The sequence below is a fragment of the Primulina eburnea genome, chromosome 15, assembly GCF_022965805.1.
Source record: "Primulina eburnea isolate SZY01 chromosome 15, ASM2296580v1, whole genome shotgun sequence".
NCBI lineage: Eukaryota > Viridiplantae > Streptophyta > Magnoliopsida > Lamiales > Gesneriaceae > Primulina > Primulina eburnea.
The window spans coordinates 37,098,790-37,123,197 of NC_133115.1; the positions used below are offsets into that span (position 1 = coordinate 37,098,790).

Consider the following 24,408-nt stretch of genomic DNA (forward strand, 5'->3'; position numbering starts at 1 on the left):
AAAAAATTATTGCAAAATCACAATCACAAAATATTTCAATTAATATTTACTTAAAAAAAATTTCTTACCAATAATCTTTAAAATATATTTTAAAATCTACATCATAAAGATATATTTTGAAATCTACATCATGTATGATGCTTCTTAGTTCATATTTAAAAATCTATCTTGTTAAAAAAGTACCTAATAAATGTCAATAATAAATATTTGTGCATAAAATTTAGAAAAGAAAAAGGGAAAAGAAAAATTTAAAGGAGACGTTGAGGAACTCTTATCCACAATTTGTTATGTTAAATAGATAAGAATATACAAAAGAATCACAAATAAAAATGATGTACTTACATGTAAAATAAAAGAAAAAAAATAGAAACATTAAATAGTCATCATGAAGAAATCAATTCATTTTAGTAATCAATTTTAATAGCAACAAAGAAAAATGATTGAAAAATTGATGAATTCAATGTGTGTTAATGTTCAAAGTCATTATATGTATGTCAGATTAGATATAAAGATATAGAATATAGATGTACTTAACAAACCACCATAATTGAGAGAGAGAGACGCACAGCTCTATACAAATATTGCATGTATACATGCAAAAGAAAAAGGCAACTCATAATAAGCATCACATATCTATTTTCAGGAGAGTATTGAGCGGTGTACTGTTGAATCGTTGTGCAAAGCCCCGAATGACTAGGACAATAACATCACGAAGGTGGCGAGTCTGCAGCATCAAATCCACTTCATTCTCACCATCTATAACAATTCTAAGACGGTGTTGATCATTTCTGAATAGCTCGACCTACACAACGAGAAGGCAGGAATGCAACAGAAATAACAGTCAAGTACCCCGAGTAAGTATCATTGAAAGTAAAGACGATAATAATTTAAATAAAGGCAGGTTCACTTTGATTGGGGGTAGAGTTGCATCGATGAAGAAGAAAAAGACGTACATGGAAAGGAGGAGTATAACTTCCACGAATTTCTACTGCAGGAAACGAAGTTTTAGAGCCTGGCTTCACAACTTTGATTCTTTTTCTGTTGACTTCAAGAATTCTTCTCTCGAGACTTCCCATTCCAGGAATCTGCAATATTCATAATGGTAGAGTACATACATAAGTTCCTATATTTCTTGATGAGTCTGGAGATGATTAAGAATTTGTGTAGAAAACTGAAAATAATAACCTTTTTTGGAGATCGATCCTTGTCGAACAGAACCTGATCCACGACCAATAAATTTGCACACGTTTAGAGAATATATAACTTTTTAAGAATCAACACCAGCAAAGTTATCGGAATATATTTTGGATAAAGTCTTGAAATATGGCAAATAAAATTAGAGACATAAGAGCAGGTTATATACTTTAATGGATAAACAGAAAAGAAATTCACAATGCATAAAAAGTGATTCAAACAAACTATTGACACGAGAAAACACCTCAAACTTCACGGATCCAAGATCCAGCTTCTGCTTCACTTCTTTAAGAACATCAGGCTCTGCAAGTAGATGAATTAACATGAGCAATCACACATAAAAACAACTTAATTGGCAAAAGTAGGGCAGAACTAAAAAACGTGACAGTTCCAAATTTACCAACAGCGACGGGATCTGTTGATGCAGAGACGGATTGTCCCTCAACCCCATCATCTCTTACTGGAGTATAAATCGCAACTAGCCTGTAGCCTACGTCATCAACATTAGCCTCGTACATCCTTCCAGTCTCCCCTGATAAGTAACAAGAACATTAGAAGGGATAAACAGTCTTTTGAGTAATACAGAAGAGACCGCGAGGTATTTGTAATAATTGGACTCCAAACAAAAACAAAAATCAGATTGAGTAATTTGATATCCTTTTGCTGAATTAACAAGGAGAGTAACTAGAGATAAATCGAGCCAATAATTCAGCATAAAAATATATTGAGGACATACAAAACCCAAGAGGATTTTACACAAATTTCCCATGTCCTATCCGACTTTCAACAACAACAGAGAACCAGCCAAAGAGAGATACTATACCAGGAATAGCAATGAGATCAGGACTTCCAACCATTGAACTAAGCCACTGAATCCTACTTTTCCCTTCCTTTCCCCCACTATAAATGCCACGTACTGCATATAAATTGGTGTGGAAACCTCGACCCTCAATTTCCAGCTTGCCCATTCTAGGAACTCCTGAAAACAGACAACAAAGCCTTCAGAAATTGAGACACACATAAACATTTCTTTCTATGACCAATCTCTCTAAGACACGTCATCCTAGAATAATATCACACAGAAAGGTCTTCAAGAACAAGAATCCCATTGTATTTTTAGAATAAAGACCTGGTAGAACAGGATCAGTTTCAGCATATGCTGGCTCACTCGATCTTCCAAAAACATCAGTAACAATGCATTCACACCTCAGGCACCGACCAATGTCCTCAAATCGTACTTTATAGGAGCACGAACGTTGTGATGGAAACGGGTAGAAAGACAGATCATTTTCAGTTTCAGATGAGCAAAACCTACAACACAAGTGGTATGCAGCATGAGTGATATTGTGAGCCAGAAAGACCAATATAATAAACATCTGGATTCATTCTATAACTCCTCACAGAATGGGATTTTGGAAATTTTGATGGCAAATGAGGATGATAAATGTCCAGTTGAGTTAAATAGCATGGCCAACAAACATTAAATAAATTGTATGAGTACCCATACCACTGGTATCTGACTTCTTTCTTGTACTTCTCCCAAACATTATGCTGACTATGAGTTGACGGAATAACTTCTAAGGCAGTCAATACCCCCCCTTCAACTGCTTTTCCGGTAAGAGCTAGCATCTCAATTCTCGGTACCTCTGAGATAAAGTGCAATTCTTGAGCATGGCATCAAAAAATACTGACTATGAGATTAAATGACGCAATATAGGTGGTGGTGTGGTGCAGTGCAGGTGAGTAAATGCTAGCATCTGATACAAAAGAAAGCCCAGCATCACCAACATAAATGAGCTGACAGCTTCATTTCACCTCATGGTAATGAGATCACTGAACACTTCATTTTCTCACGCTAATTTATGATTTGTCCATGTCATATTTTACAGAGCACAGAATTATGTATAATTAAGTAATAGCATAGAGAATAAAGAGAGAAACAGAGGATTTTGCAACAGAAAAATAGATTTTTAATGTAGAAATTGCACCAAAAGACAACAAACCAGACACTAAGAGTTCACCAACAGCGTTTGCTTCAAAATAAAATAAGACAGGTTTTCGATGAAAATGTAATGTATTTGTTTAGTAACAATATAAAACTATCTCTTAGTCATATCAATACAACAGCGATGGATAATAGTTGCTAACACCTAAAATCAAGTAAACAACTTATAACTAACTTGTGCACTGAGTTCATCGTTTGACTGTATTTCTTAATGGATCTATTACAACTGATGCATAATTCAATTCAAATGCTGCACACAGCCAATGCTGCAATTAACAATATCCGGTGATTAATATTTTAGAGAGTTGATCAAAACGGATGAGAATAACAGATTCACAGGTATGACCATGAGCGGACAAAACAAACTGTGAAATTTGATGATACAAGACAAACCTTTTGCAGCTTATTACCAACCCAAAGCTGCAAAGGAATGTCAAGATGAAAGTATCACCTGGGAAGATTACGTCAGTCGGCTCTGATAATCTAAGTTCTCCAAGGACTGAATCTGAACGAACAGGTGTATACCTGCAAGATGAAAGAAATATCTGCTTTAAAAGAATTCTTCAGTAGGTGATAAACTGGAGTGTGGTATAGCATTTCAAAGTACTTGGCTCTGCCTATATAGAAAATTGTAATTGCATGCTCACGAAATATGATCTCCTGAGATAAATTGTATTTGCATTTTCTTAATAAGATACCATATACTCTAGTTTTAGTCCAACTTGAACTAAACAGGTCTGGACAACTTCTACGCAAACAGTTTACCTAACAAGACCTGGATGAATGTATTTGCAGTTCTGCCTTCAGGAGTCGGAGGCATTTATAGATGCAAATAAGGTCATAATACTAACATTGTTTGGTACTGACTACTATGAATGACAATTTGAGAGAAATTGCTTACTGAAGCAAATAAGATCATAACACCAATGTAGTTTGGTGTTTTTGGTGAAATGACCATTCGTGATATGTTTGTTAATATTATAGAAGTGCTTACCTCTGTGTCAGTGCTTAAACAGTCTTAAAAGCACCAAATTATGAAAAAATTATGCCTGCTTGGTTCTAGAAAGAAATATAATTTATGACGAAGAAAGTGTCAACGGTGCTAAATATTAAATATAAACTTTCTACCGGCTTAGACTCAGATGCACACTGCTGGTGTGTTCCCAAAATTGGTGTTATAGTAATAGAATAATATTGTATGTGACACTTGTTCGAGATATGAGCAACAAAGTAGTAAAAGGAAAATAATGAGAATTTATTGTCATTTACTAATGTATTGATTTGACAACTGAATAATTTGTTTATGAGAATTTTGAAGGAACATCTCACAAACACCAAATGGCAACTTCTTTTTGGGGGCAATACACATTATTCAAGTCAAATGCATAAAAGAATTTGGTAAGAATTTTCAAGTTGCATTGCAGGTATTTTTGGAAGTAGCCCAGCATTTGTCAGCATCTCACTATATATCATTATACTTTAAATGAAAGAGCAAGAATAGTTACCCAAACAACAATTTGCAATTATAATCTTCATCTGAAACTTCATAAGATTTAGAATTAGCTCCACCGATGAGAACAGTTGTTCCCTCGTCAGATTCTCTATACCAGCTAAACAAGCTCAATCCTTCGTATCCACCAAAGTACTCTCCTTCACCAACATAAGCACTTGAAGACAACTTTTTCACGCAAACGTTACTAACTACTGGAAGAGCTGTCACATAATATAATTCCTCCAAAATTAGAACGGATAAAAAGTTTAGGCAAGAACTGACATGATTGGGAATTTGAGCAAGAAAATGGTTTATGATGATAATATCCAGGAGGATATGATCCAAAAAAAGGATTAATAAAACCAGATTTATTAAGCTTTCACTAATCTCAGATATAGGGGAAACAAATTAAAGCAAGATAGAATATACTTATGTGATCAGGGTATTTTTTTCAAGCAAAAATCAACAAAAAAACTGAACAGTAAAGGGGGCAGGGATCTAAGATTTTACCTGGAGTTACTGGAGATTCACAAATTGATACCAAAGCCTTTCCATGTTTTCCATCTGACCGTTGTGGGAGCCAACACATGGCTACAAAAGATCCAACATCTTCAAGAGATGGAGTATAAGTTCTGAGGCAAAAATAAGTAGTTCGATGAAATTGTAGTGGTGCAAAAATCAAAACTTGAGACTTGCCACCAGATAAAATACTTACAGTGCAGGACCAAGGATATCAGCATTGTCAACATTGTCCGCCAGTTCCATAAGGGCAGAACCATGAAGCTTATACTTTGATCGTAGCCAGCTATATTTCCCGACACCTTCTTGCCCTCCAAAATACCTGGTTTGAGGGACCACTTCCTGGCCCTCACAGCAATCAGGAATCACCAATTCAATGCCTACAGGCTCCCCTGCATACAATAGCAATTTTTTTTAGACTTGGAGCAAAAGTTTCCACGTGTTGCCCGGGGGAAATGATAGAAAGAATTATGTTCAAGGAAAAGTATGGTAAGAGTAAAAAGAAAAACAGAAAACAGCAGAGAGCAAAGCTTTTACATATAATCATCCATGTGACATGCATACTTATTGGTATTTAATCACTGATGCAAGCTCACACCTTTGTGCCTCGGAAAGACAAATAATCAAAGAACTATCACTGAATAAAACATTATAGAATCAATGAGTTTCAGGCTCCAAGGGTCAAAGTAAAAACAGGAGTTTAGCACTAAAGAGCAATATTCATGAGAGGCAAGACATTTTTCGACTGGGCAATAAGAATAAGAACGTGGAAAATGTGTTTGAGAAGAGAATTAAATATTTGGAACATATAACAAAGAAGAACCACTCACCGGGCACAACAGGACTAGAAACGAGTTTCCTGGCCAACCCCTTCAATCCATCCGAACGAACAGGAGTATAAATAAGTTCCACACATCCTCCCACATCATCCAAGGTTAAATCTAAAAATTCTGTAGGGATAATTTATTGTTCATCTTAACAGTTAAACAAGCATCCCAGCAAATGAAACATAAGTAAAGTATTTACCACCAGCACTAAGTTTTTCTTTGTGACCATTGCTATTTACTCTAAACCACTCATACAAGCAATCACCCTTCACCCTGAAAAAATAAAAGGTCACAACAATGCAACGGGGAAGTTAATAAAGAGACAGTAAATGCAGTTTCAAATGGGGCTTCCACAGAGGCTCACCCTCCGCTGTAAGAAGCAGTGAAGTTTATTCGTTCTCCTTCAATGAGGGATCCATGAAATTCCAGTGAATGTGATGTTGGGGGTCCTTTAAAAATAAAGGTCATAGCTCAATGTTAAAGGTCATAGCTCAACGTACAGTCACTTCCAAGAGTAATGACCGAAAACTATGTCAATAGAAATATGAATCAAGCCCAGCATGGGGAAAAAACTGTGTATTCTCTAAGATTACCAGGCACAATGGGTCCCACTTGTTCAGAATGGACAATTGGACCACGGGCACCATCATTTCGAATTGGCTCACATGACAATGAAATGAAGAAATCGATATCATCTACAGAGAGGGTATATGATGAAGCAATAGCACCACTGATTTCGCTGTGAGTGCCAGTGGAACTAGTCTGCAACATGAGCCCCTATAATTAGTCTACATGAGAAATAGCAGGCATTATCGACAATTTCTGACGTGTTAATTGTGAAAAAACATTTATTAAAGCACGGAGATTTTTGGGGAAAACATCAAACTATAGCTTGATTAGCTGAACAAATATGCAGAAGTTTTTCAAATACAAAATTATTTGATCAAAAGAAAGAAATGGCTGTCACTGACACTCATAAACCAAATCATATACCCGGAACCAGCGGTGAATTGACTGGCCCTCTTCACCACCCCAGTATCTCTTCTCAACATTAAGTGTTGTGCCTTCAACTTCAGTTCCAATAATTTCAAGAGAGAGCAACCTTGGGCTTCCTAATAATGAAACATGGAAGTGGGAAAGTTAAAAATGAGATCAACTTCAAGTAACAGATTTTTGCATTAGAAACTCTTCTTCAAGCCACAAACGTGGAGTATCAAAAGGCGCATAGACAGACAAACCGGGGACAGATATCAGACAGAACTAGAGTGTGTGTTTTGATGTCTGCCTTCCCTCTTAAAAGTAAGAATATAGAGATATATTACACCATACCAATGAATAATTCTGAAGTGAATAAATGCATTGGATACTATTACATTTTTCAATATCAATAAACATTTAGAAAAAACACAAGTCACTCGTCCTATCTCGTGGTCAGAATTCAGGCACGAGATTTCAAAGGCTTGCATTAATCAAGAGATCTAAACTTAATCCTGTATTAAAGATCCGACATCTTCATAAGTTGAAAACATAGAAAGTTCCAAACGATAAAATAGAGGCAAAAAAGAAAGATGGTGTTGATTGATGGTATCAAGGGAAGACAATCATTCAGCATGATTGTAGGGAATAATAAGGAAATAGTTGTATTATGGTAACTTGTATTATGGTAACTATTGTAATTAGCAATTAGAGATATTATTACTATAATTATCTGTAATGGTTAGACTATAAATAGGAGTAGTGGTAATTAGGACAATACAAGTGTAATTACTCTCATTGTTTTGAATATAAATTGCATTGCAATTCAACATGGTATCAGAGCCATATCCGAGGGGCTCTTAGGCGTTGAACAGGTTACTAACCTTGCTCGCTATCGGCGTTGAAAAGCCCACTGCACAAGACACTCTCCATCGCTGCCATGTCTGACGGAAAGAAGGAGGAATCTTCTATGGATGAACATGCGGGTAGCAAGATTACTTATGATAATCCTTCTCTGCAGATCAGTCCTGTCAAACTTGATGGAACAAATTATCTCGCGTGGTCGCGATCCTGCTTGCTGTTTATTCAAGCCAGAGGTATGCAGGGCTATATCAATGGGAAAATTACATCGAATCGGGCTGATACTTCCAGATGGGAGTCTGAGAATTCGCTTGTTATGTCGTGGCTAATAAATTCTATGCAACCACAACTCGCACGTGGATACCTTCTGCTGGACACGGCACAAAAAATTTGGGAGGCTACTGCTCAGACTTATTCTCAGTCTGGAAATGATGCCCAAATATACGAACTGCGGAGGAAGATCCATGAAACCAAACAAGGTGAGATGACAATTGCCCAGTACTTTTCTGAGCTCAGCAGTTTGTGGCAAGAACTTGACTATTATCAAGATTTTCAAGCCTCATGCCCAGCTGATGCAACAAAGTTTCATACATTGGTCGAAAAAGAACGAGTGTATGATTTTCTAGCAGGGCTGCATGATCTCTTTGATCAAATCAGAGTACAGGTTCTTGGAAAAGACCCTTTTCCCTCCTTACGACAGACATATAACTATGTGCAACAAGAAGAAAGCAGAAGAAATGCTATGATGCCAATTATCTCTAATGAAGGATCAGGTATGTTTGTTGACTCACATAGTTACACCACAAAATACATTGCTGCTAGAAATACAAACAAAGGAGGTGAAGTACAAGATGAGAAAAGGTGTGAACATTGTGGGAAACCAAATCACACTAAAGCCACATGCTGGAGTATCCATGGCCGTCCTAAACGAGGCCGCGGGGGTGGAAGATTCAGTAGTTCACGACCTCAAGCAAATGTTCATGCTAAGGTTTATGAAGCTTCCTCCCACATCGAGCAACCGAGCGAGGAAACACCCTCCAAGGGACTAACCAATGAGGAGTTACAGACTCTCAGGCAACTTATGGCAAGAATTGAATCTCCTGGTACTATAAATGCCACTTCCACTCATTCCTCTCATCTTGCCCGCACAGGTATATCACGTCCATCTGCTCATACAACACAGTATACTCATTGTGTCGATAATAATTCATGGATTCTGGATTCCGGAGCCTCTGATCATATGACGGGTACTCGTGAAAAATTCCTTACATACTCTTTGTGTTCAGGTAGTGATAAAGTCCGTATAGCCGACGGATCTTTATCTTCTATAACCGGAAAAGGTTCTATCAAATGCACCTCTTCACTTGATTTACCTCTAGCATTACATATCCCTAGTTTTTCACATAACCTTCTGTCTGTTAGTGCCCTCACCAGAGATTTGAATTGTAAAATTGAATTTTTCCCTTCTCATTGTATTATACAGGAGCTGAGCACGGGGAAAACGATTGGCTATGGTAGAGTGCACGACGGTCTATACCGATTGGTTGGAGGATCTAGTGTCAAAAGTCATGCCTTGATGAGTGATTCGGACTCCACCCATCACCAAATCCTTCAGTGGCACAGAAGATCAGGGCACCCTTCATTTTATGTTTTGAAAAACATTTTTCCTCATTTATTCCAACAGTGTAATGTGGAGACCTTAGTATGTGATGCTTGTGAACTAGCTAAGCACACTCGAACTTCATATCCTGCCATTAATAATAAAAGTTCAGAACCATTTATGATAATCCACTCTGATGTTTGGGGACCAAGCCCAGTTGTCTCTCTATCAGGATATAGGTGGTTTGTAATCTTTATTGATTGTTACAGTAGGAAGACATGGGTCTATTTGATGCATGCAAAAAGTGAAGTGTTTGCTTGTTTCCAGTCTTTCCATAGAATGATTAACACTCAATTTGGTGTCTCTGTGAAAATTCTACGTACCGATAATGGTACTGAATATATGGAAAAGAACTTTCAATCTTATCTAGGCACTCATGGAATTATACACCAAACAAGTTGTGTCAACACACCCGCTCAAAATGGGGTTTCTGAACGGAAAAACCGACATCTTCTTGAGGTTGCCAGGGCTCTCATGTTCACAATGAATGTACCTAAAGTTTACTGGGGTGATGCAGTGCTCACAGCGGCATACTTGATCAACCGCATGCCTTTGAGGACCTTGAATTTCAAATGTCCATTGGAAATTATTCAAGGTACTAATTTTTCCAGTATCCCTCCTAAAATCTTTGGGTGTGTATGTTTTGTACATAAACATATTGGAGGAAAACTGGACCCTAGAGCATTGAAATGTATATTTGTTGGATATCCGACCACACAAAAAGGGTACAAGTGCTACCATCCACCAACTAGAAAGTTTTATGTCTCTATGGATGTTACTTTTCGAGAAATGGAAGCCTTCTTTCCCACCTCTGTCACATGTTCTAGGGGGGGACAATAACAATCATATAGAACAAGTGACTGGGCTAGAACAAGTGACTGGGCCTTTCACCGAGCAAACCTTTCTTGGACTGACTGGAAATCGCGGGCAGGGGGAGTATCAGGGGGAAACAATCTCAGATACAGATCAAGCTCCCCAATCCGAAACAGGAAAACTGGATTTACCTAATCTGCTGAGATATGCTCGCAGAAAGAAGGATGAAGCTACTCTACATAGCCAACCGTTGGTCCCGGACTCGACTCCTGCTGAATCAGGTAACCCTGAGACCGTTTCAAATGATATGGATAATGACCTTGATCTCCCAATAGCTCTTAGAAAAAAGACTCGGTCGTGTACTCAACATCCCATCTCTAGCTTTGTTTCATATAAATCACTAACCCCATCATATAGAGGTTTTTTGTCTTCCTTGCATTCTGTTTCCGTACCACAGGGATGGAAAGAAGCCATCAATGACCCTCAGTGGAAAGGTGCCATGATAGAAGAGATGAAGGCCTTGGTAAAAAATGAGACTTGGGAGCTTGTTTACAAACCTTCGGGTAAAATCCCGGTTGGATGCAAATGGGTATACACTGTGAAGCATAACGCAGACGGCTCTATTGAAAGGTTAAAGGCCCGATTAGTAGCCAAAGGATATACTCAGACCTATGGGATCGATTATCAAGAAACCTTTGCTCCGGTTGCTAAGATGAACTCCGTGAGGGTCCTCTTGTCTTGTGCTGCTAATCTTGGATGGGACCTACAACAGTTTGATGTGAAAAATGCTTTTCTACATGGAGAATTGGAAGAAGAAGTGTATATGGAAATCCCTCCAGGCTTCTCATGTCAGAAAACTGAAGGAAAGGTTTGTCGATTAAGAAAAGCCCTCTATGGTTTGAAACAATCACCTCGGGCATGGTTTGGTAGGTTTAGTGCAGCAATGACTACCCTTGGCTACAAGCAAAGTAATGCAGATCACACTATGTTCATCAAACATCTCAATGGTAAGGTTACCATCCTCATTGTATATGTGGATGATATAATAATGACTGGAGATAACCAAGAAGAGATGATGAGACTAAAGAAGCAGTTGGCCACCGAGTTTGAAATCAAAGATTTGGGCAAACTAAGATATTTCCTTGGAATAGAGGTAGCTCGATCAAACAAGGGTATATTTATCTCTCAAAGAAAATATGTCCTAGACTTGCTGAAAGAAACAGGAATGTTAGGCTGTAAACCAGCGAATACCCCAATTGAAGCAAATCACAAGTTACAAGAAGACGGCAGTAAGTTGGTTGACATTGATCGCTATCAAAGAATGGTCGGGAAACTAATTTACTTGTCTCACACAAGGCCGGACATATCCTATGCAGTAAGTGTAGTAAGTCAATTTATGCATCGGCCTCGATCCACACATCTTGAAGCTGTCTACCAGATACTAAGATATCTCAAATCTAGCCCTGGGAAAGGTCTCCTTCTTTCAAACAATGGCCATTTGGGAATAAATGGATACACTGATGCGGATTGGGCAGGATCCCCTAATGATAGAAGGTCCACCTCTGGATATTGTGTCTTCATCGGTGGAAATTTAGTTACTTGGAGGAGCAAAAAACAGACCGTGGTTGCTAGATCAAGTGCCGAAGCTGAATATAGAGCTATGGCACAAGGCGTGTGTGAATTGTTATGGATCAAGAAGCTAATGCAAGACATGAAACTCTTTCAAGAAGAGCCTCTAGTGTTACATTGTGACAATAAGGCAGCTATAAGCATTGCCAATAATCCGGTTCAGCATGATCGTACTAAGCACGTTGAGATTGATCGATTCTTTATCAAGGAAAAGTTGGATGACAAAAGCCTAAGAATCAGCTATACCAATTCGGGAAACCAGTTAGCAGATGTCTTTACTAAGGGCTTGTGTGCTAAAGTTTTCAATCCCTTCATGTGCAAGATGGGTATGACAGATATACACACACCATCTTGAGGGGGAGTGTTGATTGATGGTATCAAGGGAAGACAATCATTCAGCATGATTGTAGGGAATAATAAGGAAATAGTTGTATTATGGTAACTTGTATTATGGTAACTATTGTAATTAGCAATTAGAGATATTATTACTATAATTATCTGTAATGGTTAGACTATAAATAGGAGTAGTGGTAATTAGGACAATACAAGTGTAATTACTCTCATTGTTTTGAATATAAATTGCATTGCAATTCAACAGATGGATATAAGGCACAAACTCTCTTTGAGAGTGCAAACCATCCATCACATTAGCAGTTACCTGGACGAACACGTTCTTGTCCAATACAAGCTCTTGGTTCTCCCATAATACCATCATCCCGAACTGGAGTACAAGTAAAAGATATAAATTTACCAATGTTATCTTTTGATATCCGGTATTGAAGAAGGTTCGAAACCTCAGGCAATAGAACCCCCAAGTCATTTTCGACCTGCAGATTAGACAATTAATTGCAGTGGCAAAGTATTGTCATTTGACTAATAAAAGAAATAAACATTTGTAGGGAAAATTTAATTACATGTTACTCATTCAGATAACTGATTATTAAAATTATAATATGATAGCTACATTAAAAGAATAATCATTACCTTGGATCTCCCAATTATATTATGTTTTATTGAAATCAATAGTAAATAATTAAGTATATCTCTTTTTTAATTGCTTTTTCACATGATAACATTGGATTGAACATGCAGTTTCTATAGTTTTTTGTTGAGAAACTTAACATGCATATCCGATCATGCGTTTTCACTTTAACAAAAGTTATAGCTAGTAGTAACGGTGCGTCACATTTCGATTGATCTCGTAACAAGGCAATTATTACTTCCAATAATTACTCTACCGACTACCAATAATTACATTCCTTGTGATCCATGAAAATCAAAGTCTAGTCGAATAACAATTGTAGAATCGAACGCTTATTGTTTTATCAAATGTTACTCCGATGTTTTAAATAATACAATAGCTCAAACTTCACGTTTTCACTATTTTACCACCAAAGGCAATAATTGCTCCCAATAATAGTTAATTGATTGCAAAAAAATTAGTGATCATTTTTATACCACAATAAAAGAGAATTATTATTTTGGATCTCCCAATCATATTACATTTCTTTGAAATCATATTGTTGGTTTTATGAACAAAGTCGTAATTAGCCTATTTCTTTAAACTGTTTTTCACTTTTTAACATTGGATTGAACATATAAGTTTATTGTTGAGAAATTTAGCATGTGTACTCTTTTATATATATGTTTGTTATTTTTTAAAACTATCACATGGTTCAAAGATGGGAGTTTGATTTTTGTTTTTAATTAATTTTGTGACACGCGTGAGGTTTTAATGTTTTATGGTAAGCCATGTTCACTAATACCATCATCCATTCCTTTCTTTAACCCTTCATGATCGTATAAAACATGTAGCATATAGGTTAAAGAGTAGGTAAATAGCTTAATGAGATATCATTTACCTCATGAATGTACCAATTATAGATACTCTTCCCCTCATGACCCCCAACATAACCATAAGATGCTGTCAAAATTCCACCTTCCGAGTTATCACCCGTAATAGACAAAAAGTTTAGAGTGGGTGGAAGAGCTGCATGAAACATAAGTGTTACTGCACAGTAGCTGAACGAACAAATAATGTAAACAAATTATATTGATGAAAGTTCACTGAGTATACAATTAAGACACGTGTAAATGAAACAATAATAAACTTAAGGAACTACTGGCCCTCTGAACATGTTTGGAAGCTACTGGGACAAGAATACGATTAACTTCCCCTGATTTGCTTATTTCAGGAAACCTGGGAATCCGCAATCTCCTGAATCCCTTTTCAAACTGGTTGAAAAATATTTCAACAGAAGGAACTCACCTACAACAGATGTTTCAGATGTAACATATGCTGGTTCACCAGCTTCACCATCTGGGGTCATTGGTGTAAATTTTGCAATAAGGTATTTGCCAACAGCACCTAAAGGTATGCGATAAGCCTAGAAAGAAAAAGTTAAGCCGATGCACGTCTGAAAATTTACAATTTGTAGATGAACGGCTAAAAGTAGGTGCTTCTTACTTTGGCAATTTTGGATGTACTTAATGCATCGAGACCATTATCACCCTCAAAATGAGAGGAACTACTTTTGAACCACTGAACTCTGCTGGAAGCTTCAGTTCCTCCAGTGACGATAGCTGTCACAGTAATCTTACTTCCTTCCTCCAATCCACCTATTATCTTCAAATTTGATGCTTTTGGAGGAGCTGTAATTTGTGAGTAGTGAGAGAATGGAACAAAATAATGAAAATGACAACAGAGAGTAACGGCATCACTAGAAAAGCATGTTGAGGATGGAAAAGCTGGTTATATCACAATAAAAAGAACCAACAAACTACAAATAGGTAGTGGTAGTTAGAATTGTTGCACAAATAAGGTACTAAATGCTGTATACTAGTAGCCAAACTTTGTAACTCAGACTGGCTGTAAACATACCCCGCTTAACCATTTCAGACGATGCTGACAAAGACTTCCCTTCCTTCCCTGGAAATCATCGAAACATCCAAAAAGTTCAACTGCTGCTAGTGCTAATAGGAAATCATGATGCAAAGCTGAAACAGGAGAACTGAAGACTTGAACTACCAAAAAATGAAGCTTACCTTCAAAATTAACAGGTGTATAGACAAAAGTCAATCGCCGTCCTATATCTTCTCTGGGTAAGGTATATTCATTTGTACCAGTTGAAACCGATGTGAATACACTGCAAGAGTATGGTAAACAGCTAAAAATCAGATCTTTTGATCAAACCAAAAAAATTCAAGGATCGAAAAATAATGCCTGCCAAGTACCATGAGCCACAAAAATAAATAGACTTCACTTAGCAAAACGGGAAAAACACAAGTAAAAATTCTGCTGCATTTGTTATCACAAAATAACAGCTTCCATAGGAGCATGCCAAAAACCTTAACTGAGACAGGTGCCAACAGTATTTTTTTTTATAAGAAATATTTTATTAATAATAACGTAAGAAAGACTACATCAGTGGACTAGTGGTCCACTGTCATCAAGAAGCACATAATATCAAGTTTATCTTAATGATACACATATTCCCAATCTCTCATCAAATCTAAAATCGAAACATTCTTAAAATCTTGATGGGTTCCAATCCACATTGCAATGTTAATCTTTATTTTTTCCCAGCATTTTTCTGCAGTTTCTTCTTAGTCTTCAAAAATTCTTCGATTTCTTTCCAACCACACCGTCCAGCATATGCAATGCACCACCAGTTGCCAAAAAATTCTTCCCCTGGTACCAGTAAGGTGCCCCAAATCCATATAGAATAAATCCTTTGTTAACTTAGGAATTACCCAACCAATCGAAGCTCTTGCAAAGCTCTAGCCCACAATTTGTTTGTGAATGAACAGTGGATGAGCATATGATCCTGAGTGTCTTTTTCATTTCTGCACAACACACACCAGTTTGGGTACAAAGCAATTGAGGACCATCTTTTTGAATCCTCTCCGAGGTTGGTAGCTTACCTTTTTTTTTGATAGAAAACTAGATTATTATGAAAATTTGAGGTTACACAAGTTGTGCGGATAAGTAATCCGCAACCACAATACAAGAAGTGTAAATTAACACACGTAGCTTACCCTGAGATGCTATCCAAGAAAATATCTGGATCTTTTTTGGGACGGGAACTTTCCAAATAACATAGAAAAGAGGAAAAACTGGAAAGCGAGTATGTGGAAAAAACGAATCATAGAAGGATCTGACAGATAAAATACCCGAAGAATCCTCTCTCCACTCTAGATAGTCATCTACCCCTTCAACTAACCTAAAAGAATCTAAAACCCCTAATAACTCGGACAACTGACCAATCTCCTCCTCTCTCACAGCTCTTCTAAAATGAAAATCCCAGGAATGGGTAGACGAGAACTCGATAGTGGAATAATACAAAGGGATGAACACCAACCCTGTGTCTTTGTCTTCACGCAACCATTCAAACTTGATAGGGCCTTGTCGTCCTCCAAAATACTCCCCTACTCCTCTGATAGTACATCCTTCAACAGCCTCTCCAATAACTTGTACATTACTGACAGAAGGAGGAGCTGCCCACAAAAAATAATAAAGTTTTTTTTAAGTTAAAGAAGATGTAAAGTACGTGAACATAATGGTTCAGGCAACAGGAAATCGAAATGAGACATTTCTTTTTAAAGGGAGGTGTTCATTATAGGAAATAATCTTTGATCTGATGTCCAAATACTAATGATTCTTGGTGTAAAGAGATTATTATAAAACCAAAGCCTGAAAAGCAAGTGCCAAATATGTGTGTGTTATGCTCTTGGTCGTGTCAATTTCCGGTCTATGCATGTTTCCTGCATTAGAAAGTGAAATGATAGAGGCATCTCACGATTCAAACAACAATGCCTCCTGTCACATATTATAATTGATACTGGTAAAGAAGGATGAATATTACATATATCAAACCCACACCTGCTTTCACATACTCGGTTATCGCATACTGAGGTTCCCCTTTGGTACCTTCTTCAGTTACAGGGGTGTACATATAAACCAAACACGAATCGACATCATCTAGGGTCAATTGGTATTCTTCTTCTTCAGCACCAGTGATCACCACTGGGCTGCTATTCCATCTTCGTCTAAGCCAGCTACAGAAGAAATACAGTGATCCTCACACATTAAAACGACATTATTTAATAGAAATCCAAGTGCTTCATACGACAACCAACAATGATCTTTACCTAGCAACACCTTTCCCTGGAGTCCCACCACACCATACAACCTCAGCATACCCTTTAAGTGTGTTTCCCTCCACGAGCTCTCCATGCACATCAATATTTATGACCTTAGGGATTCCAGTGCCTTCAAAAGGATAACAATAATTAATTAATGGATACACCGTCTTGATTGACGAACTTCTAATAAAGACACATCATATTTTGTCTACTGAGCACCATCACGGTAATAACTACAATGCTGGTGGATGATAATAGAAAACTCAATATAGAAGAAAAGACAGGTACATGATCAACAACAGGAAACAAATATCATTCATTGATAGGGAATAGGAAAGACATGCCATGACAGGTCGAAAATGAAGAAAATAGAGAAAGCAACATCTTACCCTATTTTTCCAACAAAAAATGCTTTAACTGCAATAATAAAAAAACTCATCTCTACAAAATCAAGTTGAACTCGATTTTGGTGAAACTATTGAGCAAAGTATTTTCTGCTTCATTTTTTTACTTAAATAATAGCTTATCTCATGCTTTGAACTCTTGAAAAACACATTAGGAATGACAAGACCACCCTTTTCCTCGACCAGCCTCAGACACTATTTTCTTAGGTTTGAGTAATTCAGCCAGTTATTCTTTGTTAATAATTGATTTTGCATGATATGGCGCCCACAAACTAGTGAACCTATTGCAGGGAAAATGCAAGATGATGCATATATCCCTTTGATCCCCGTAAAATTAGTCAACATAGAAATAATGGTTACATCGTCATCATTTAAATGAACAACAGGGTAAGTCCACATATTTCATCAATTATGTGAGAAAAATTACACCTGGAAAAACTGGAGAAGATATTGCAAAAATGGTAGGATACTCAGTGCCTCCTACAATTGGTGTACACTCCACTTTCAGAACTCTGCCAATATCATTACGACTTGGTATGTAAACCTGACAAAGTTTACAGAAATCTTTTTATTACTTGATGATAAACAAATAAATATAAGCTCATCAAAGCATGAATGCTTAAAAAACGCCTGCCATACCTCTCTTACTGCACCAGAAATGGCAGAAAAATTAGGAGTTCTCTCTCCGATAAACCACTGGTATTTTAATTCTAGTTCTGAATCACTACTTTCAGTTTTGTCGCTAACAAACTCAAAGTGACAATGACAAGAATCTTCTTCAAATGGTTGATCTACGAATGCTTTCTTAAGCAAGTAGCCAGAGGGAAGTTGTTCTTTCCATTGTTCTAGTAGAAATTTAAATGTTGAATCTGTAGAAGAATACGAAATGTTTAGGCACGAGAAAAGGGATTAAATGAATTTCTAACAGCTGCAAGTCTCATGACCACTCCATTGGTTGGTGAGAAATAATGTTGATTTGGTCCATGCTATGTGGCCATCCAACTTAAATTGCTAATTAGAAATCCTTTTGATCAATTAGAACTGGCATACTAATGCAAAGACATTTATCAGAAGATCAAATCAAACAGTTTGTCATCCATGCATAGGTGGGATGGACTAACTTCTTATCTGATGCATATCCATGACACATAAAACATAGGAGCTTGAGCCAGTGTTGACTGAATTCATGCAAGTTCGAATACAAAATAAGCTGGAGTCCACTAGAACAGCTCCTTAGAACAACTTGATAAAATTGAGCTAGAATAAACATAAAACTCCTCTTTTCCTTGTAGAGGTTTCACATAATAGTTTGCTTTACATAAATGTTCTAGATCCAAGGACCGCCAAGGATTCTTTTGACATAGTAGCAGTACCCCGACTTGAAGGACTTCTATTTACATGGTTCATGTACTGCACACAGAGAAAAGTAACAACTTGCTGATCCCAGACACAATTCAGTCAGTTAACTGTTAGTTCACGACTCTTTAAAGAAATTTAGTATTTTGTAAACTTAAAGCCCTTATCATTGTCCTCTATATTTTCTAATATACCACTCATCATACGGGAAAAAATGTAGCAGCTATCACTGATGTCTACAAAATGTAAATGAACTACTTAAGACAAACACTGAGGAAGCTGTTAAAACTCAGACAAGGACAAGCTGAAGCCATTTTTGAGACAGTAAGACAATCAAAATTTCTTAACATTTACCTGCAGCTTGTTCTGGACGGCACAATTCCCAGCCGCTTCTAATGCACAAAGCTGTGTGTGATGGATAACGTTTCGCAATTCCAATCTCTTCACGGGACAAATCTGCAGGAACATTTAGGTGAGAATCAGATTCGTAATTAGGGTTTTAAAGAAAATAGATAGCCATACATCCCCAAAAGATACTATCATGTTGGAACAGATCAAGAAGAATTATACTCTCTCCATCCAAAATGTATAGACTTGCTTGTTTTTCTCACGGAATAAGAATATCATTGGAAAAGCCAATTATACAAACAAATTTTCTATTTTATCTTTATTTAGTGAGTGTTTTGTTATTGTATAACTATTGGTGAATAAAAAATTGTTGAAAGTAGCTAATAAATTTTATCCAAGACTTAATATATAAAAATTGTTGAAAGTATTTAATTGCTGTATATTTTTCAAAAACCTTTCGTTAATAAAAATATTACATTTCAAAATTTAATGAAATAAATTAATTACAAGAATACAAAATAAATAAGGATATAATAATGAAACGATTGAAGAAATACCACTAAATATATATGTTTGTGTTTATATTTGAGACAAAAGAAACAGGAAACGCAGTCAGTATATTTGGAACAGAGATAGTATTATTGAAACATTAACTCGAATTTAAGATGATACAATTGGACGTCCAAGAATCAAAATGTGAGAAATAAAGTGGCACCATTGGACTTACCTCTGTCATTAAATTTTTTTAGGGTTGGACCGACAAGCAAAATGGAAGCTGCTTCTAGACGAGACATTTTAAGTATGGGATTCTCCTCCACTCGTAAATGCTGCAGATCATCAAGGTTAAATTCTCATTTAGATCTACACAATTAGCAATCATGAACTAATAAGGTAATAAAGTATGATTGAATCATCAAGGTTAACATAAACAAACTCATTTGGGAAATACTGAAATTCAGGGTGGCGCTGTCAACAAGGAATATCAAAGAACTAGGTCATCTAGCTATTTCAAATGTGGTTAGGGATTGAAAGTTTGTATCGTTGTAATTTCATTATTGTACTATCTTTTATTTCGCGGAAAGCTATGTCGCGGAAAGCTCATCCGCTTCCTATGTAATGGACTGTTATAATTAATAAATATATGTTTCCTATCAAAAAATAAACATAAACAAACTCATTTTGGTCCATAAATCAGCAATCACGACTAATATGACAAAATAAGAATAAGGTAGAGGAATACAGAATGATTCCTTGGTCATTCAATGTGCCTTGGTCGATGTTCCTCCAATAATATTAAATTTCAACTTCAATTTTGACAATCGATGTCCCATGTCTTGATTTAATAAGCATAGTACACAAACATGTTTACAAATGTTGATTACTTTAAAAACAAGTAAAGAAACAAGTCAAAGTATACAGAATGATTTCTTGGTCATTCAATGTGACTGGGTGTATGTCCCTCCAAATATTAATATCAACTTTTTTGACAATCAATGCCCCGTGTCTTGATTCAATAAGCATTGTACACAGCAGTGTTTACATGTGTTGATTACTTTGAAAACAGGCAAAGAAGCAAACAAATTTTACAGTAGGTAAGTACAGTGCCTTCACAAAATAAAAAAGATATTTATAGATTCAACTTTTAATGTAAGAGGTGGTTCAGTCAAGCCAACTGCTAGCATTACACAACGAAAATAATGGGCCAGGAGTGCTGGAGTAACCTCAAGTGCTGGTAAATATGGGAAGCCTTTCAAAGTTGAAATTTTATTTTTGCTGGCAGCTAGAACCTGTGAAAACACAAAGTTTACTTTTGCATACCACAGGACATTTGATCATTGCATTTGTAAAGCAGCAAACAAACCTGCAAACGGGGCTGGCTTGCCATTGAAAGAGATTTTAGCTTATTCTGAGCTACAGACAGAAACTGAAAAAGGAAAAGGACATGAGAAAGAAAAGTAATTTGTTTTAGCAGCATGCTAGATCACATTCCTAAGAGAGTGAAGAATGACAATCCCAAAAGTATCTACAGGTTCACCTCCAAATTAGGCAGCTCTGGAAGGCTCTTCAAGGATGTTATTTGATTTCCAGCTAGATAGAGTTGCTGCAATAAAGAAATCTGATTGTTTTTCTATTGTAGAGTAAAGCAGTAACAGATCCTTCCATTGATAGAAAAGTAGAAAGTCAGGGATAGGATCACCTGCAGGGCTTCGCAATTCTGAAGCGGCTCAAAACCAGGTCCTTTGAAATCATTAAAGCTCAAATCAAGAACCTGAAAACAAAACATTATGTGATGCACCAGAGGTTAAAAAAAAAGCATAAGAGAGAACATGTCGGCAATCACCGATGGAATAAGAAAATACACAAGCCTGAACTTGTCACTTTCTTGAAAATTTAGAACATAGATTAGGATTGTTCCTATTGAACAATTTATCTATACCTTCAACCTCTGCAGGACTTCAATTCCATCCAATGTTGACAACATGTTGTCTCTAAGATAAACAAACTGCAGAAAAGTATATTTCAGTCAAAAACAAACTTGTTTACATCAACCTATGTAGCAATCTTGGTTGGATTTCTCCATTTTTTAACTTTAAATATCATTAGGAAGGATAAATCAAGCCGACAAGTAGATGTTTGCATACGCTCATAACTAGAAGATCAATCGGTGAACCCCAAAGGAAAAAGCCCCTAGTACCTCAAGATGTGGCGATAACTTCAGTTTGCCAGTATTGAGATTGCGTATCTTGTGGCCTCGGAGATCCAACCTCTTCATAAAGAAAAGAAAAGGGATTCTTGAATAACTGAAAAGTATTAGAGTAACAAGGGGCCAAGGATAATAGTATTTCAAATATAACCAGATCAAATGTTTGATAGCACATGATAACTTTGGCACCACTGGAATAAAAATAAATATTACTGTAATGCCTCAGGCCGTCTAGAAACACAATACAGGCATAGATTTGGACATCCCAGAATTTGACATAAATTGTCCCATTCACTCAAGCTAGAAGAAATGCAGCACACCAAGACCTCATAAAAAATACTAGTCAAGAATAATACTCGAGAATACATTGACGGGTGCGTAATACAAACGATCCAGACACATTGGTAAGACCAATAGCAGTTAAAGCTTATTGATATAGATCCACCTATCAAGAGCTTATTTACGAAAATCATACCACGTCATCGCCAGCTTTGACCTCTACTTGAGGAAGCATCATAAGACGGAATTCTTTACTTTCTGGAGTTCCAACTTTCATACGGCTATACAAACTGGAACTTTTATCAAGCGACGTCAACAGAATACCAGACTTCGAGCCATTTGAAACAGATGATGACCGGGTTGAGGGTGAAGAAACCTTTGCAACGGACTTCCTGACAGAGCTGCTACTGCCAAAGCTAACCAACGATGGAGAAGTAATCCTCTTAGAAGAAACAGATGAAGACGATCTCATTGGGATTTTTTTACTAGAATCTTGCTCTCTCAAATCCGAACTAGTTGGTGTCCTTGGAGTTTCAGCAACAGGTGAAACAGGAGCCAACCTCCGACTTTCAGTAATACCAAGTCTAGTAGCATGTTTAGCACCAACAGATAGCACTGAGCTTCTTTGAAATTCTGGAAGAGATTTCCTCAGAGTTTCAGAGCCCAAAGAGGTGGTTCTTTTACCTGCTGCTGTACCACTCTCACCGGCCTCTCGTTTTGTGATGTAAATCGGCTGTTTTTCAGATAAACCACCAGTGCTACTCCTTCTACTAAAAAGGACTGATTCCGAAGTGCGCGAAGCACTACTTCTTGTTGGTTTAGTCAAAGTTGATTGTGCCTCTTTTATCTTAGACTCTGAAGCACTCTTTGTTTCAGTTTTTCTATTTGGAATCCCATCTATGACACTACAACTCGTCGGTGTTGTTATATTCTTTTTTTTATTTACCTTAGACACTTTCTTCAAAGTATCGGAGGAAGGTTCTTCCAGAAGACCTGGAGTGTGCATCATATGCGCCGATTCTTCTGTACCTGACTGTTTCTCTCTGGTGTTTTGACCCAAATCTACGGAATCCTTGGTGGATTGAATTGTTGGTACCACCTCCATTGTGAGTGAGGCCAACCAAGCTCCAACAGGCTAAAAACAGATTTTCTACCACAAACAGGAGAGAAGCATTTGAGCGAAAGGGAACACTTTGAGACTCCAGTTCATAATGATCCACCTGTTTTTAGAACCTAAGCAAATTTAATCGATCGACAGCATAATCTCTCCAATTACTAGAATAAAATTGCCAGTATAAAAATATATTTACTCATAGGGAAAAAAACGTGAGTTGATGAACCACATTGCGTATCGTTATAAACGGTGTCTGAAATCAACTGAAGTCATGGGTTAGAATAATGTCAAGTGTCCGAGGCTAGAGAGAGTCAATAAACGAAAGAACAGGCAGATGTAACTCCAGGTTATTTCAATGCAAGACATTCAATAACAAAAAGTAAGAATAAACAAAGCTCAAGTTCTTAAGCAAAAACCAATGCTTGACGCAGTCATCCAAATCAAGAAATATCTACAAAGGCCGACAAAAAACCGATTTCTAAGTCTAAACCGAATATGTAATCCAATTCAATAAGACCAGGAAAACCCATTGCATTGACAACAAGAACAATCAAGAATGCAGATGACTTCAAGAGGTAAGCCAGTACCTCAAGATTGTCGCAGATCTGGTGAAGCAGAGTGAACCCACCAAAAAAGTTCAACCAAACTTGAAGCTTTTGCCAGTCTATTATTTCAAAAAACACGTCACTAGTGTCGAAATGTAAGCAGAAATCAGTAGTTTTGTAAAGAAAAAAGTAGGAGAGAGAGAGAGAGAGAGAGAGAGGGACAAGCTGGGAAGAAAAATAGGGAATCAAATGGAAATTAGAGATGTATGGGGCCATAAACTACATTACAGAGCAAAGATGCTGGTAATTATTATTAATTAATTATTATTAATGTCATGCTACATATACAATATATTACAAATTGGATTATCTAAAATACATTATTTTTATTTAAAGTATATCGAAATAAAATTTAATATTTTTTAAACATAATGAATATTTCGAGATGGTTTCCTCATTTATTTTTATATCGAGAAAGATCATTTATTTTAAAAAAAAAATATATTCAAATGTTAGATTTGAAACAAGTTAAAAAAAT

At 36.7% G+C, this 24,408-nt stretch overlaps 1 protein-coding gene across 3 annotated transcripts; it reads right to left on the bottom strand.

Moving 5' to 3' along the window:
- Positions 1-437: 437 nt before the first annotated feature.
- Positions 438-24,102, bottom strand: LOC140813756 (187-kDa microtubule-associated protein AIR9). Of its 3 annotated transcripts, none has more exons than XM_073172461.1 (38): positions 23,913-24,102; positions 22,408-23,431; positions 21,924-21,995; positions 21,666-21,731; positions 21,426-21,497; positions 21,264-21,329; positions 21,090-21,152; positions 20,950-21,015; positions 19,956-20,055; positions 19,235-19,336; positions 18,164-18,393; positions 17,954-18,068; positions 17,127-17,247; positions 16,858-17,033; positions 16,337-16,472; positions 15,021-15,121; positions 14,857-14,904; positions 14,443-14,627; positions 14,245-14,362; positions 13,838-13,965; positions 12,634-12,802; positions 7,031-7,149; positions 6,631-6,799; positions 6,402-6,486; positions 6,237-6,310; positions 6,041-6,160; positions 5,407-5,602; positions 5,202-5,323; positions 4,705-4,912; positions 3,651-3,724; positions 2,702-2,840; positions 2,324-2,505; positions 2,018-2,173; positions 1,595-1,726; positions 1,439-1,497; positions 1,186-1,218; positions 954-1,085; positions 438-802 (listed from the first exon to the last, which is right to left on the bottom strand). In XM_073172461.1, exons 2-38 carry the CDS (start codon positions 23,314-23,316, stop codon positions 626-628), a joined length of 5,220 nt encoding a protein of 1,739 aa, XP_073028562.1. In that variant the 5' UTR covers positions 23,317-23,431; positions 23,913-24,102; the 3' UTR covers positions 438-625. The 3 variants fall into 3 exon arrangements, with proteins under 3 accessions (XP_073028562.1, XP_073028563.1, XP_073028564.1); XM_073172462.1 differs by having other exon boundaries at positions 22,408-23,444; positions 23,913-24,080; XM_073172463.1 differs by lacking the exon at positions 23,913-24,102 and adding an exon at positions 23,522-23,830.
- Between the last annotated feature and the right edge of the window lie 306 nt (positions 24,103-24,408).

Coding starts and splice junctions, on each gene's coding strand:
- LOC140813756 (XM_073172461.1), bottom strand. CDS start 23,316: ATGGAGGTGGTACCAACAATTCAATCCACCAAGGATTCCGTAGATTTG. Junction 14,363..14,442: donor GTACATCCAAAATTGCCAAA/GTAAGAAGCACC, acceptor TTTTCTTTCTAG/GCTTATCGCATACCTTTAGG. Junction 3,725..4,704: donor AATTGCAAATTGTTGTTTGG/GTAACTATTCTT, acceptor TTCATCTTGCAG/GTATACACCTGTTCGTTCAG.